This window comes from Zeus faber (genome assembly GCF_960531495.2).
Source record: "Zeus faber genome assembly, chromosome: 10".
NCBI lineage: Eukaryota > Metazoa > Chordata > Actinopteri > Zeiformes > Zeidae > Zeus > Zeus faber.
Window position 1 is genome coordinate 28,488,652 of NC_137199.1, and position 15,000 is coordinate 28,503,651.

The 15,000-nt window shown below is 46.1% G+C and overlaps 1 protein-coding gene across 1 annotated transcript in view; it reads right to left on the bottom strand.

The window, feature by feature from the left end:
• The window catches only part of fat2 (FAT atypical cadherin 2), an 85,376-nt gene that overhangs the window by 48,069 nt on the left and 22,307 nt on the right, over window positions 1-15,000 (bottom strand). The window contains 8 exon segments of the mRNA XM_080008312.1: window positions 548-701; window positions 1,166-1,365; window positions 2,376-2,772; window positions 3,001-6,668; window positions 7,093-7,303; window positions 7,398-7,610; window positions 9,074-9,136; window positions 9,505-9,644. Of these exon segments, the coding sequence (XP_079864438.1) occupies window positions 548-701; window positions 1,166-1,365; window positions 2,376-2,772; window positions 3,001-6,668; window positions 7,093-7,303; window positions 7,398-7,610; window positions 9,074-9,136; window positions 9,505-9,644 (5,046 nt within the window).

The window sequence follows — 15,000 nt, forward strand, 5'->3', positions numbered from 1 at the left end:
GCGGATATGAAGGACGACATATCTTCATATCCTGTTCATCAACCGTCATAATAGATCATCTGATGGTGACTCCTTGTCAACACTCTAATCGAACACAAGCAAACAACAGCCTCAGCGGCCCTCGCGAACGCCCAAGCTGAAGCGGCGTCGGCAAACATCAGTTCGAGTTTGGGAGCGACAAGAACAATGTTTTGTGTATAAATATTTTCATCAAATAATCATACAACAGTATGAACAGTATGACGGTGCTTACGCCAGACGAATACAATTCTGGGAATGAGTGCAATTAGCTGGCATGCCGGTGGAGAAAGACGAGGGACGGTTGTTTTGACAAAAATAAAGTATGATCGATGGAAGCGAGGTACAAAGGAAGAGATAAAAATCAAGACAAAAGCAACCACTGTCACTTTGCCGCTGAGGCCACATCATGCCGGGCTTGAGCACTGGAGCACCAAAAGTATTTGCATGAATGCTGATGCTATCACTAAGGCAAACAGAGCTTAATGGAGCACTGTTTGCGCCCCGACCCGGGCGGGAGCCTTGTTACCTGTCCGCTGGTCGAGATGGAACTTGTCGGCGTCGGGGCCGTGCAGGGTGTAGGAGACCAGGCCGTGGGCTCCCGTGTCGCGGTCTGACGCAGACACTTTGAGGACGAACATGTTGGGAGGGGAGTTCTCCATCACCACCTCCGTGTACACCATCTACGAAAACGAGGGGACGTTCAATATCAGTCACAGCCCCGCCAAAGTGATTTACGTTACAAAAGAAATCACAACACAAATCACTTTTATGTTACTGCCGTTGCCAAGTGTTTCACAGAAATGACGTCTTTATTCGTTTTAAGACCAAAAAAATGACTTTTTCGTTTAAGGACTTTCTAAAGGTGGAGGAATGTACCCAGAGGATCACATGATCTAATCTGATCGACATGCACTTCACCCTTCGCCCCAAGCCTCATCATTTCCTTCTCATCGTCCCTGTCACTCAGTAGCTGCATGCTTTAGGGTACAGGGAAGGAATTTCTCTTTCTCACAAGCAATGTTGACAAAACATTTAGAAATATTTAGTAGATCAACTTACAAAACTAAAATAAAAACTAAAATAGGAAAAAAAAAATCATATAAACCAAAGTTAGAAGGTACCCATGAGTCATGTGCACACCGACCTGCTCGCACAGCGGACTGTTGTCATTGACGTCCAGCACATGGACCTCCAGGGTGGCCAGGGCCTGGAATTTTCCATCTGTGGCCGTGACCTGCAGGACGTATCTGTCCTTGGTTTCCCTGTCCAGAGGTTCTTTCAGGATCAGACCCCACTCGCCCTCATCCTCCTGAACGATGGCGAACTGGCCCAACGGGTCCCCATCTGTCAGGTCAGTCATGAGTGGGAAATGATGTTAAAGAAAGCTGTCCCTAAGGACATGCAAAGGTATCGTTGTGTTCGTTTGCAACAAGTTTCCTTAATGACGGTCTGGACTCCAGTGTGTTGGTGTGTGACTGCAACTCAGCTCCGTCAAGTGCCACAATATTTTATTGCATTATTTCCTTCCAGTTGTGCACAGACACTTGGAACGGATGACAAATCTCAGGGCATTCATCATCTCATGCTGATGGATTCATTTGGGCTTGTTAAATACAATTCCAATATTAATCGTTAAAAGTTAATGTGTTACATTAATAACAAAGTTTTGTATCACTACTCTCATAGTTTGGCTTCTGATGTCAAAACCCTTTGTATCTCTGTTTGAAATCTGGACTATACGCAAGATAAATACATGAAGGAAGACTTCTGCTATGACCGCTTCTGTAAACAGAGCTGGGATGGATGCAAATGGAGGGAAAGCAATGACTTCCACTGGTAATGAACTAACACATTCATAACTGCGATTGAAATATTTCATGGCTGCAAGCCTGAATCCATTAATCAACCCAGTGTATCCCTAATTGTCAGTGGGGAAGTACAAAAGTCAGAGCTTTTTTTTTTTTATTGCAATTAGCTCCAGGCCATCGAGTTGATATTCATGTCCTGTATACCTGTCAGTGGCTTTCTCTTTGGAATTAATCTCTTGATGAACAGAAAGATAGCATGACTAAGAAGAGGGGATTAAAAGGCTTTAAATTTTACCTAATTACCACTTTGATTAACCCCACAGTGCTTAAACTCGTGATTGTTATATGGATGGTGAAACCAAAATATACATAGAAAACACACACACACATACCTGTACACACAGGTAGCACGTATACAATATGAATGTATCACACACTCACCTACAAACAAAAAACACACAAACACAGACACATACAGATGCCGTGCATGCACGAATGTAGAGGCAGCCATGTGATAGCCGCATGCACATGTACGCGCTCACCAACCTGTGATGTAGCACGTGACCAAGCGGTTCTCCAGGGAAATATCAGCATCGGTGGTCGTCATGGAGACAATGACACCGCTAGGCCAGCTGTTTTCCAGCACTGAGCCACGGTAGATGTCCTCAGAGAAATGCGGCGCGTTGTCATTCTCATCAGTGACCGTCACCTCCACCAGGACGGAGGAGGAGAGGGTAACCTCACCGCCATGGTCAGTGGCAACCACACTGAACCTGTAGACCCGAGTGGCCTCGCAATCCGTCTCCCGAGCCGCGGTAATCCAGCCACTGTCACCATCGATGGCAAACACATCAGTTGCATCGTCTATGATGTCACTAGGTAATGACTCCAAGTTGTAGGTCACCACACCATTTGTGTCTGTATCCGGATCATTAGCGGTCACCTGAAAGGCAAAAGTTTAGAGAGAATAAATCGAGAGGGTTACTTTGTCGCACACACTGCAATTCAAAACCTCAGGTTATCAATGGCAGTTATCTTTAGCTAGCCTTATGTAGTTACTTTCATTGATTCAAACAATCACTCACTCATTTACTTTATCCCCCTAAATCTGACAGTCACCTCTGAAGGTCACCAGCAGGAAATATCCCCAGATTACCATATATTTCCTCACCTGTATAACAGTGGTTCCAGGTGGCATATTCTCAGCTAAGAACGCTCGGTATGGGTTTGCCTCAAACACTGGTTGGTTATCGTTCACATCTTGGACCTGGATACTGACTGACACCAGAGACGACACGTCTGTCCCTTTCTGGTTCCCCTGGGCTATTACATCAATCTGGTACCACTTTGTCTTCTCGTGGTCAATGGTCTTCTGGACCAGTAAAGTACCGCTTTCTTTGTCCAAAGTAAACACTTTGTCTTTGTTGCTCTCCACTGTGTTCCCATTCACCAGGCTATATATAAGGGGCATATCTGAATCTGCCCTCACGGTTCCAATCTCAGTCCCCATGGGGATGTTCTCTGCTGCTGAGAATGTGTACAGAGGCTCAGAAAACTTGGGTAGAGGAACCTCGGGAGGAACCACTTTGAGCTGTACGGGTACGGTGGAGTTATAGAAAGGGAGGCCTCCATCGCGGGCCTTGACCTTGAAGTTGAAGATCTTGTTCTCCTTGCCGAGCAGACTTTCCTTAACACTAACCACGCCTGTGAAAGGGTTGATCTCAATGATGTCTTCTGTCACTTCCTCTGCTTCGTCCACTGTGTAGGTGACGTCTGCATTTTTTCCTTCGTCGGCATCATAAGCCATGATCTGTATGACAGGGGAGCCTTTATTTACAGTTGACTGGATAGAAACTTGGTACTCTGATGCCTTAAACTGAGGCGCATTGTCATTCTCGTCTGTGAGAATGATCTTGACCGTGCAAAATGCCACCTTTCCTCCTCCATCTCTAGCCATCACTTTAATCGCTATGACTCTCTGGGTAGGGTTTTCCCTGTCGAGGGGCTGTGTGGTGACGATCTGCCCACTGTTGTCAATGGCAAATGTCTCATCTGCAAGTTTGTTAATGATGGTATAGTCCACACTGCCGTATGGCCCATCATCAGGGTCTATTGCAGCTAATCGGATCACACGAGTTCCTGCCTCTGCATTTTCGGCCAGCTCTGCTTCATAGACACTCTGTTTGAAGTAGGGACTGTGCCTGTTGGTGTTCATCATGTCGATATTGACTGGCGCTGTGTTCTGAAAAACTCCGTCTGACACAGCTACCGTCAGATTGTAATAGGCATCCAAATTCCTCTTACAGACATTAGAGAAGGAGATGATTCCCGAGGATTCATTTATGTTGAAATATCGGCCTTCGTTTCCTGAAAGGATTCTGTACTTGAGGTTATTTGGATCACTCTCATCAGGATCTGACGCCTGGATTTTTATCACTATATGGCCACATTTAGCCATCTCATCTAGCGTAGCTTCATACAGAGAAGTGACAAAGTTTGGCGGGTTATCATTAACATCTGAGACATTGACAATGACAAAGGCATCACTGCTGAGAGGGACGATGCCATTGTCAGTTGCTTTAATTTTCAAATGAAATTGTGTGGTATTTTCATGATCCAGCACCTGTTTTGTCACAATCAGCCCACTGTGGGGGTCGATTTCAAAGTAATCAGTCTCATCCCCTTCTGTTTTCACCATCTGGAACATCAGATCCTTATTTCTTCCAGAATCTCTGTCAGAGGCAGATATCTGTATGACAGAGGTGCCAACAGGAAGCCCCTCGGCAATTTCCACAGTTTGAGTTAACTTTGAGAAAACAGGAGCATTATCATTCACATCTTCCACTTCAATTTCAACTGAGGCCTCAGAGAATGTCCCAGTAACAGAGTCAGTGGCACGGACAGTCAACACATGCATTGACTGGCTCTCATAGTCCAGAGGGTTGGTAACAGTAAGCACTCCTCTTTTGAAGTCTATATGAAAATGTTTTGATGAGTTTTCCTCCAGAAGATTGTAAATGAGTCGATACCCCTCTGGATTTCTGGCCTGGACATGTAAAATTGTGGTGAAGGGGGTGACATTCTCAGGGACTTTTAGAGGGTAAAGTAATGTCTGGAAAACTGGATTGGTGCGATTTCGCACCTGGATATTTAGCTGTGCTGTGGTGGTGTGACTGGGTTCTCCCCCATCAGTGGCTAGTACAGTAAGTGCATACTTATTCAGAGCTTCAAAGTCAAGAGGTCGTTGGAGAGACACATCACCTACATCAGGGTCTATTCTAAAGAGACCAAAGTCCTCCTCCAAGGAGTACATAAGGGACCCATTTTCTCCCAAGTCCCTATCATTGGCGATTACCTGATACAAAACATCACCTGGCTCTGAGTCCTCTGAGATTGTCATTGAAAATGGTAGGTTGAGAAACGTTGGAGCGTTATCATTTACATCATCTATGTAGACTTTAACCTGGGTTGTAGCCGTTCTAGGTGGGACCCTCAAGTCTTGGACCTCTACCACTACCTCATACATGTCCATCTCCTCTCTGTCAAAAGGAAGGCCTGTGGTTTCCAGGACCCCTGATGTTTGACATATGGTGAACCTATCCATTGGGTTTAGTAGGTTATACAAAAGAGGTTCATTTAGGAAACAGCCTGTGGCTCTGGGGGCTACTAAAGTTTTGACTTTTGTCAGGTTCTCTGTAATGCTAGTTGAATATACATTATGCTCAAATCCAAGGCTGCTTGCTGTCAAGTTAGTTGCATTAACCTTGACCAAAGCCAAATCTTTATAGAGGCCATCAGATGCTTTCACAACCAGCTGGTAAAATGATCGAAAATTAGAAATATTGCGTACAGTGATGACCCCAGTGTTAGGGTGAATTGAAAAGGCCTTGTGAAGATTCCCCTCTGTGATAATATATGAGACTGCTGAGTCTGCGTCATGGGCCACAACTTGCAAAACCTCTGTGTCTTTGACAGGTGGGAAGATGATGGATGCCTCATACTCTGGTGATGTGAACTGCGGTGGGGAGTCATTTAGGTCAAGGACATGAACAGTGACCTTGGCTGGCTCGATCGCATACAGCGAGGGTTCCCCTGAGTCCCTAACCTGCACAGTGAACTGAAACTTGGACTTGGCTTCAAAGTCAACTGGCGATATTATAGACAGGGTGCCCATAATAGAGTCGATCTTGAAGACTTCCAGGGCCTCAGGTTCAACGATTTCATAAATCAGAAGAGAGTTTGTGTCTCGGTCTGCATCAGAGGCCACGATGACCAGAGGAGTGTTTCTCTCTCCCATCACCATGCTGTTTACATTGGCTGACTCACTAATTTTGCCAAGGTACTCTCGCTGCTGAAATACAGGAGCATTGTCATTCTCATCAATGACATAGATGTAAATAACTGTCTCGGATGAGACCTCAGCCATGGTGGTGGCTGTAGCTTGGAGCTTGTACGAGAGTTGTTTCTCAAAATCAAGGGATTTCTGGAGTGAGATTAAACCAGTGGCAGGGTTTACATCAAATGTTCTGTTGAGGTCTCCCTTTTTAATCCCATAATGCACTGCAGCAGGGCTGGAGGCTGAAATTGTGACCAACGGTGTTCCGGGCATGCTGAGTTCGCTGATCTCCACGTGGTACTCCTCAGAGGTGAAAGCTGGTGGGGTGTGGTCAGAGATGTGGATGTGGATGTGGACCGAGCAAAAGTCACTGCGTTGAGGAAACCCCTGGTCCATGGCCTTCACTGTCAAATGGAACTGGTCCTGGGGCTGAAGATCCAAAGGTTTGGAAACTCTGATGGAACCAAGCTCTGAGTCGATGGAGAATATGTTGTCAATATTACCTGCAATGAGAAAAAAAAATAGTTATAAATATGATTGATTTAATGGGCAACTGCAATGAAACATTGTGTATTCTAATATCATGTTATATTATTATATTATTACATATTACAACAGTATTGTCATATAATAATATGTATCATGAACTACAATATGCTTGGCTATTGTATGGAAAATATTGAAAATTTTAATATTGCTCTCGCGTAAAGTTTTGATGATCACGTTGCTGAGTAACAGGCAGTCGGTCACCAAGAGTGGGTGCACTAACCGAGGGCAGACAAAAGAAAAAAAACATTATTTCCCCACCTTAAAATACTGTATTTCACTTTAAAACGCTCCCTGAAACTCTAACAGGGAGGTGTAGGAAATACAGAATGTCAAGGGACAAAAACCTAAAGACAGAACAAGATAAAGAGAGCCACTCACCAGAGTGTAGAGAGTAGCTGATGTCAGCATTGCTGCCCGTGTCCTTGTCCAGCGCCTTGACCCTAATAACCTCTGACCCCGTAGGAGCCAAGTTGGAGATGCTGGCTTCATAGCGTGGGCTGAGGAAGGCCGGAGAGTGGTCATTACAGTCCTCCACATAAACCACAGCCTTCACAAAGTTCCTCTTCACTGGAATCTCCTGGTCACGAACCTGAAGTGTATGACCAGAGTTCAGAAGTTCAATATTCATGTTAAAGACGATCATTCAAGATTGTGTGTCTGTATATTACCATAGCATTAATTACCATGATGATGAGGGTGTGGACGGCGATCTTCTCATAGTCCAGCTCTTCAGTCATGACGAGCACACCGCTCTTTGGGTCCAGGTGGAAGTATTTGGTGCTGTCTGGGTGGAGACTGCGGTGGATGGAGTAGACCAGCTTGCTGTTCAAGTCAGGATCCTGGGCATTGATCTGCAGGATGTCTTTCCAGGGAGACGTGTCCTCAGGAACCCTGACCTGAAAGACCCAAAAAGATCATGTAAGTCAGTATACATTCTAAAATGGTAGGGAGTGGGCAAGAGTTCATAGGTGTCCTGTGAGAAGAAGGGTCTAACCAAGGGACCTCACAATTACGGTATATGCATTTTGAAGGAGGCCAAGGACACCAAAAACCCTTAAAAGTGCTGGCTAAGTGAAAATAGACGTGCAAACTGAATGTGGGCACAAAACTGACCAATAATACCACGGGTTTGCTGAGCTCAACGTTTAGACTTTCCAATGACCTCAACTAAATCACACAAACCCAGACAAACTTTATTTTCTGCAGACAGGTGCAGCATCGCCAGCCTCCTGTCTTGACTTCTGGAGGCTCATGAGCTTCCGCCTGTTTCTTTCCCAAATTTCAGTTGATTTGCATTGTTTTAAGGAGGACCTATCATGCAAAACTTTCTTTTCAGTGCTTGTGCCCATACACTTTGGTCTCCGATGGGCCTACTAACACACAAACTGTGAAATAAGACATCTCAGTCAGTTTTTTGGTGAGCTGTCTATTTCAGAAAACGTGGTGAAATAAGCCGTTCAGATTTGAAGCCCTTCCTACGTCAAGTGGATGTTCAGTAGAATTAGAACCACCCTCCATCTGAATAACTCCACCCACGGCTGGAGCGGACCTGCCCCGCTAGCCACTGGGAATTGCTCTGTTGAGTAAGAGAGCAGCACAAATCTTTTCAAAGAAAGAGGAATTTATTTGTGTGTGTGTGTGTGTGTGTGTGTCTCCACAGTGGGTTGACTGTACTGTGGGCTGTGACGCGCGATTCTCCACATTTCTCCAAACAAAACCGTAATTTATTTATTTTCTTTATTTTATTTTATTTTCTGACGTTTCCTTAACTGAATGAAACAAAAGCGCCCCAGCTGCAAGCCCTGCTCCATGCTCCACGCTGCTCCCAGACGCCGTGATAAAAGTCGGAGCAAACTTTTAAATCAGGCCTTGTAGATCTAATATGAGCGAAGATTCGGCAACTGGATTGCTTATTTCTCGCCCTCAAATTTGTTCTGAAACAGATCTTTGTGGACTGATGAGGTGAAATCTGTGAAAGTTTACAGAGAAATACAAACCCCATTGGCTTACACAACCCGGAACTTGTGCTCAAACCCAATTGGCCGACAGGAGTAGAGGCCTGGCTCATTTACATTCAAAGCTACACACAGAGAACCAGTCTGTTTTGGAACACTATGGTTTTAAGGCATCTTGCAATGGCTGAAATGCATAATCTGAGTGGGATTTTCAGCCAAAAAAAAAATTCAAAAACATGTTTTGCCGTCCTCAGAGACCTACATCCACTTATTGAAAAGGAGCCTAATAGGTCCACTTTGATTGTTCTATTTCAACTGTTTTCAAGGATCAATAGTTATCATGGTGACATCCCAATCAACGTTGGTGGCACCAGACCAGTCTCAGCTGAGATCTCTGTTCTCACCTCGTACAGCTCCTTCGGGAAGGCGGGACGATGCTCGTTCATGTCCAGGACCCGGATGTAGGCCTGCAGTTTGGGAGAGCGCAGCAGGTCAGAGAGGATTTCAATACAGAGAGGGCATGACACTGGGAAATGCTCCCCAACGTCCACAACGTGGTGTCTACACTACACTGAAGAAAATAGTCATGGAGGAGGGATTACGAAAATGTCACGGTGGAATTATAACAAAACAACAAAGGAGATGGACCGCAGAGGAAGAGGATTCATTGTTGTGTTCAGCAGTTAGACATATCTATCTATCTATCTATCTATCTATCTATCTATCTATCTATCTATCTATCTATCTATCTATCGATCTATCGATCTATCGATCTATCGATCTATCGATCTATCTGTCAATCTGTCTATCTATCTATCGATCAGCATGTTTTGACCTGTGTGGTGGCCGTGTGGTGTCCATCCGTCACGCTGACGGTCAGGTTGTAGTTGGAGCGTCGCGCCGCGTCCAAACGACGTGCGATCAGAACGGTCCCTGTGTTCCTCTGGATGTCGAAGTCCTTATCCTCATCACCGCCTGGGGAGGCGAGAGGGGGAGCAAGGAAAAGAAGATGGGGACGGAGATAGAGACAGATAGGAAGGGGGGGAATACAGGAAGTTGGATTGATAGAGATAAAGACAGAGGAAGAGTGTGACAGAGAGAAAATGGGGAAGCGAACAGACAGGGGGAGGCGAGAGTGGTAGAGAGAGAAAAAATTGACAGATGAAGTTTTGTTTTTCATCTATTTTCCATTATGTGGAGCAATCCATCACAGGCGACAGTCTGATGGTCTCCAGAGTCCAACTCAGATGGAGCTGCCGGGGGCCACACCTCTGCGAGTGTCTGGAAAAGAGGGATCGCTGGGAAATGGCAGAGACGTCGCAGGCCAGGGTGACCTGTGGTCCAAAACCACAACCAGACGGACAGACGGACAGACGGCCTGTCTGTCTGTCTGTCTGTCTGTCTGTCTCTCTGTCTATCTTATCACCTGCTTTGGGTTCTATCTTTGTGTAAGCCTCTTCTTTATGCTATAATATTCTGTTTGTCCATATTACTGCCTGTTTGTCTGATTGTAGGTCTGATTGTTTTTGTTTCTGTCTTACTGTCAACCTGTCTGTCTCTCTGCCGGCTAAAACTTGTTAAACCCGTTTAATCTCCAATTTTTCCTGAGACACATAAATACATAACTTTTACTTTTAATGCCTTGAAAGACTTTACTTTAGTCATCTGAGGAACAGGGCACTTCTTTGAGGGTGTGTTACGTTGTCCCCTATAATGTTATTAATAGGTACAAAACAGGTACGAGTACAAAATGGAAATATGTCATCATTCACTTATTTACTCTCTGACATTTTTATGTAGACATCTTCACTCTGAGGTGCACCTGGGAGGTAAGTGTCGTGTGTCCATGTGCTCCAACTACATAAAAAATCTTTATATGAATTTAGGGCAGCCTGGTTGCATTTGTAGTTGGCCCCTTTGGACACAGGCGTGGCCGGCGAGGAAAGGCCTGTTCAAATATCTGCACAGCCGCTTCGAGGCTGACTTTCTTAAAAAGGCTCAGAGTTGAGGGAGGAGATTTAACCTTCACTTTTACCCATTTGCGAGTGAGCTTTCGCTGACGCAGCGCAAGGCAGATGGCTGCTGCTTGGAAAACACAGGAGAGCGGCTCAGCGATAACAGCCAACAAATTCACAGAGGGATAAAAGGATAATTAAGGATAATCAAATAAAAAAATTAAAAAGAAGAAAATGCACATGAATACAAACACATTGATGAGAAAATGAAAAATGAATCTCATGAATGGCAAAATGACAAACAAGATAAAAATTAATGAATAATATAGGAAAGGATTTTCAACGGTTCATATTTGAATAGTTTGATACTGAGTTGAATTGTGTGGTGTAGGTGTGTGTGTGTTTCTCTACCCCCCTCTCTCTCCATCTCCATCTCTTTTTCTCCTCTCACACCTTTTGCAGCTCTCATTCTCCATATTCCCTTTGTTTGTCCTTTCCCCTTTTCCCTTTTTTTTTTTTTACTCGGTTCCTCCTCCGCCCTCCACCTCCACCCCTCTCCTCCCGCCTCGGTTCATGACACACTTGTTTACCGGGGGGAAGCATTTGGCGGAGACGGTCTCTGAGCAGAATGCAGACCTGGGGGGGGTTAAAACCTCACGCTTTCCCACCCAGATGGTGTTTATTAAGAACCCAAGCTTTTTGAAGGATTGCACAATCCCACTTTTTCTGAAAAAAAAAAGTTGGATTCGCTGCCGCCATGGCCGCTGGGGAGCGGCCGAGGAGCGGCTCGGGGTTTGGATTTCCGCCCGCACTCTACCTCATTTTGAGTTCTTTCATGGACGCTAATCATATTTTTCACCGAGGGGGGTTATGTCTGCGCGACCAGACGAGTGGAACAGGACAGCAATGACGTCTAATTCACAGATTACTAGTAATTACCTCAAGCTTTCTTTGAAAGAACGAGGAGCAAAGAGCTGTGTGAGGGTGTCCCTCTCGTTTTCCGTCCGTCGCTCTCTCTCCGCTCTCTCTTCTCTTTGTTTTCTCTCCCTCTCTCTATTTGACTATTTCTTTGCGTCTGGCTCTCACGCTCCGTATCCTCTCTCTCTCGCGCGTGCACACACACACACACACACACACACACACACGCACACCTCGTTCTCCCTGTCTCCTGCTCTCCGTTTGGTTTGTTTACATTCAATGGGTAATTGGATCACGCAGCGGCACGCTCCAGTCAAAGGGACGCCATAATGACCGCCGCGACGAACTCCAAACTCACCAAACATGCCGACAAAGCCAATTATCTCTCGAACGGCTTTCCACGGTTAGACTTTCAAATCCCGTCATTGGGCACGTGGAAGCCAGACCCGGACGCTCTCTCATCCAGGAGCTGCACAAATGGAAGCAGCTTGACAGCGTCGATGGTTACAGTTCTGTTGGCGTCTGGAGGCTTTTCTAGAAGCCTCCATTTGTTTTCAGAAAGTTAATCTATGTTTATCTATACCATATCAACAAAGTGTCTTATCTTATATTAGCTTACATTATTGCATGGCTGTGTCGAATACTCGATTCTGATTGGTCAACAGCAGCAATAGGCACTAAGTTATTTCCGAATGATGACCGCTGTCACGGGCAATCACTTCTCCGTCACGCCGTCAAGATGCGATTTTTCTTAGTGGAGGCAAAGGAGAGCCGAGCGCCGGGCATAATAGTAAAATAAAAAAGATCAACATGAAAAGTTCATATTCAATTCCTTCTCATGTTCAAAAATGCAAATTTTACTTTCATGTAAGTGAATAAAAAAAAAATATATTCACAACTAAAGACGGATGCGGTCATGGATACGGGGATCAGAAATCGAACACGATCAAGGCGGGAAGGGATTTTTCCCGGCAGATTGATCGAGGAAAGGGAAGAAACGCAGAGACGACGCCCGTGTTTGGCTTTGTGGAACTCGAGACGATGGGACGTTTGATCAGTGTGACTCTGAGGGAGGTCCTCATTCGTCCGGCTGAGTTATCGCGCACCTCAGACGGAGGGGTCTCTGTCGCGGGAGCGGAGGAGGAGGAGGAGGTGGAGGAGGGAGGCGGGACAATGGATATGCGGTGCCATCGCCGTGCAAGGGGAATGGTTTGACACGACACGCCTGAGCCCCTCCCGCCGGGTGATGTGGGTCTGCGGCCTTTCACGCGTCTTCTCCGTGACCCCGGGCTCTACTTGAGGGGCGGGGATTCGAGTGGGTCGCGTGGAAGCGACGTGCCATCAGCGATCGTTACACTGATTTATGCAGAGGTCGCCAGCGTATGGATCTAAAGAAGGATAAAAAAAAAAAAAAAAACAATCCGGCTGCGTCGCAGGGCACGCTCCAAAAACCATAAAGACACATTTTGATGAAAGCCGCTGAGCGATCGATTGGATTTGAGGCTACTTTACTCTGTATCTGACATGGATAGGGAGACGAATGAATTAAGAGGGATGAGAGGGGAGGAATTTAGAGGAGAGGAGAAGAGTTCGGAAAGGAAGACAGAGTCGAGGAGGAGAGGAGGATAGAGGAGAGGAGGACGGGGAGGAGGGGAGAGAATATGAGAGGGTGAGGAGAAGAGACTGGAACGGAGGATAGAGCTGAGGAGGAGAGGAGGTTAGAGGAGAGGAGGACAGGGAGGATGGGGAGGAGAGGAAAGAGGAAGACAGGGGAGGAGAACAGATTGGAAAGGAGGATGGAGTCGAGGGGGAGAGGAGGTTAGAGGAGGACGGGGAGGAGGAGGAGAGAGGAGAAGAGGAGTGGAGAGGAGAGGGGGAAGGGAGGGAGGAGAGAAAAGGAGATGACTGGAGGTGACCAGGTGTCCTTCCTGCAGCGCTCTGGCAGGTGATGAAAGAAAACAAGCTGATAATCCCTCCCTCCTCTGAGCTTCTTCCAGCGCTCCTCCTTCACCTCTGCTCCTCCGTCACTCCTCATTCACCTCCGCTCCTCCTTCACTCCTCCTTCACCTCTGCTCCTCCTTCACCTCTGCTCCTCCTTCACTCCTCCTTCACCTCCGCTCCTCCTTCACATTCATTCCTCCATCCGTCCTCCTTCACCTCCGCTTCTCCCTCAGTCCTCGTTCACTTCCGTTCCTCCATCGGTCCTCCTTCACCTCCACTCCTCCATCACTCCTCCTTGGCCTCCGCTCCTCCTTCACTTCTGTTCCTCTATCTGTCCTCCTGTACCTCAGTTCCTCCATCACTCCCCGTTCACCTCGCTCCTCCCTCAGTCCTCCTGAACCTCGGTTCCCCCATCACTCCTCCTACACCTCTACTCCTCTGCTTTTCTTTCCCTCCATCTTGAAGTTCCGACACACAAACAATGCCGGCGCTTGCAGTTTTACCGCGTCCTCACATCATCTGCTTTGAAATCAAGACAATGATGGGCGCTGAAATATTCATGAACTGCAACATTTTACAGATTCACCAAGTGAATAATTCACTGCAGATCACCAAGTTTAAAATCAAAGTACTTCACTAAAAGATCAGTGCCATTGACTCGCAATTCTCATCCACTCTGTGTGTGTGTGTGTGTGTGTGTGTGTGTGTGTGTGTGTGTGTGTGTGTGTGTGTGTGTGTGTGTGTGTGTGTGTGTGTGTGTGTGTGTGTGTGTGTGTGTGTGTGTGTGTGTGTGTGTGTGTGTGTGTGTGTGTGTAAATCAGATGACCAAAAAAGAAAAAAGACATTTCAGTAACTCAGTAACTTCTTTCGGTGGCTTTTCAAAGGCAAAAGGTCCAAAACATAAACTCTATGTATAAACATCTAATCTACAATTCTCTGTTGTTGGCTTGAAGTGTACATTCAAGTCCATCGAGGAGCAGAAAAAGCCAACTCGAGAAGAAGAAGAAGAAGAAGAAGAAGAAGAAGAAGAACAAGAAGAAGATCAAGAACAAGAACAAGAACAAGAACATGGAGATCAATGAGATCAAGAAGAAGAACCAGGACGAGACGTGGAGGAAATTGGGCGCACAACACATTTTCTCTTTATTATTTTTCTATAAATCTGAATGAACACTTGGGCTCATTCGCCGTTTTCCTCCCATCTGCGCTGAAGCCTCCCGTGTGAAAACATTGCATTGAGTCACCTCCCCCGCTCGTTCGCCCCCCACTCTGTGAAAACGGCTCTCTGTTTCGGGACTTTTCGCTGACCTTCTGTGAAATAACTTCCCCACTCTTGGTACAGATGCTCATATGGATGGATGATGCTCCTCTGGCCCTGTGCGTATTCTCCTGTGAGAGGCGGCTCCTTGCGAGTCAGCGCTGCACTGGCAATATGCTGAATGTCAGATATCATTTCATTTTTTCACCGTTCCTCCTGTGCCTGCAGTTACTAGATACAAACAGGGGGAAAAGCGCGA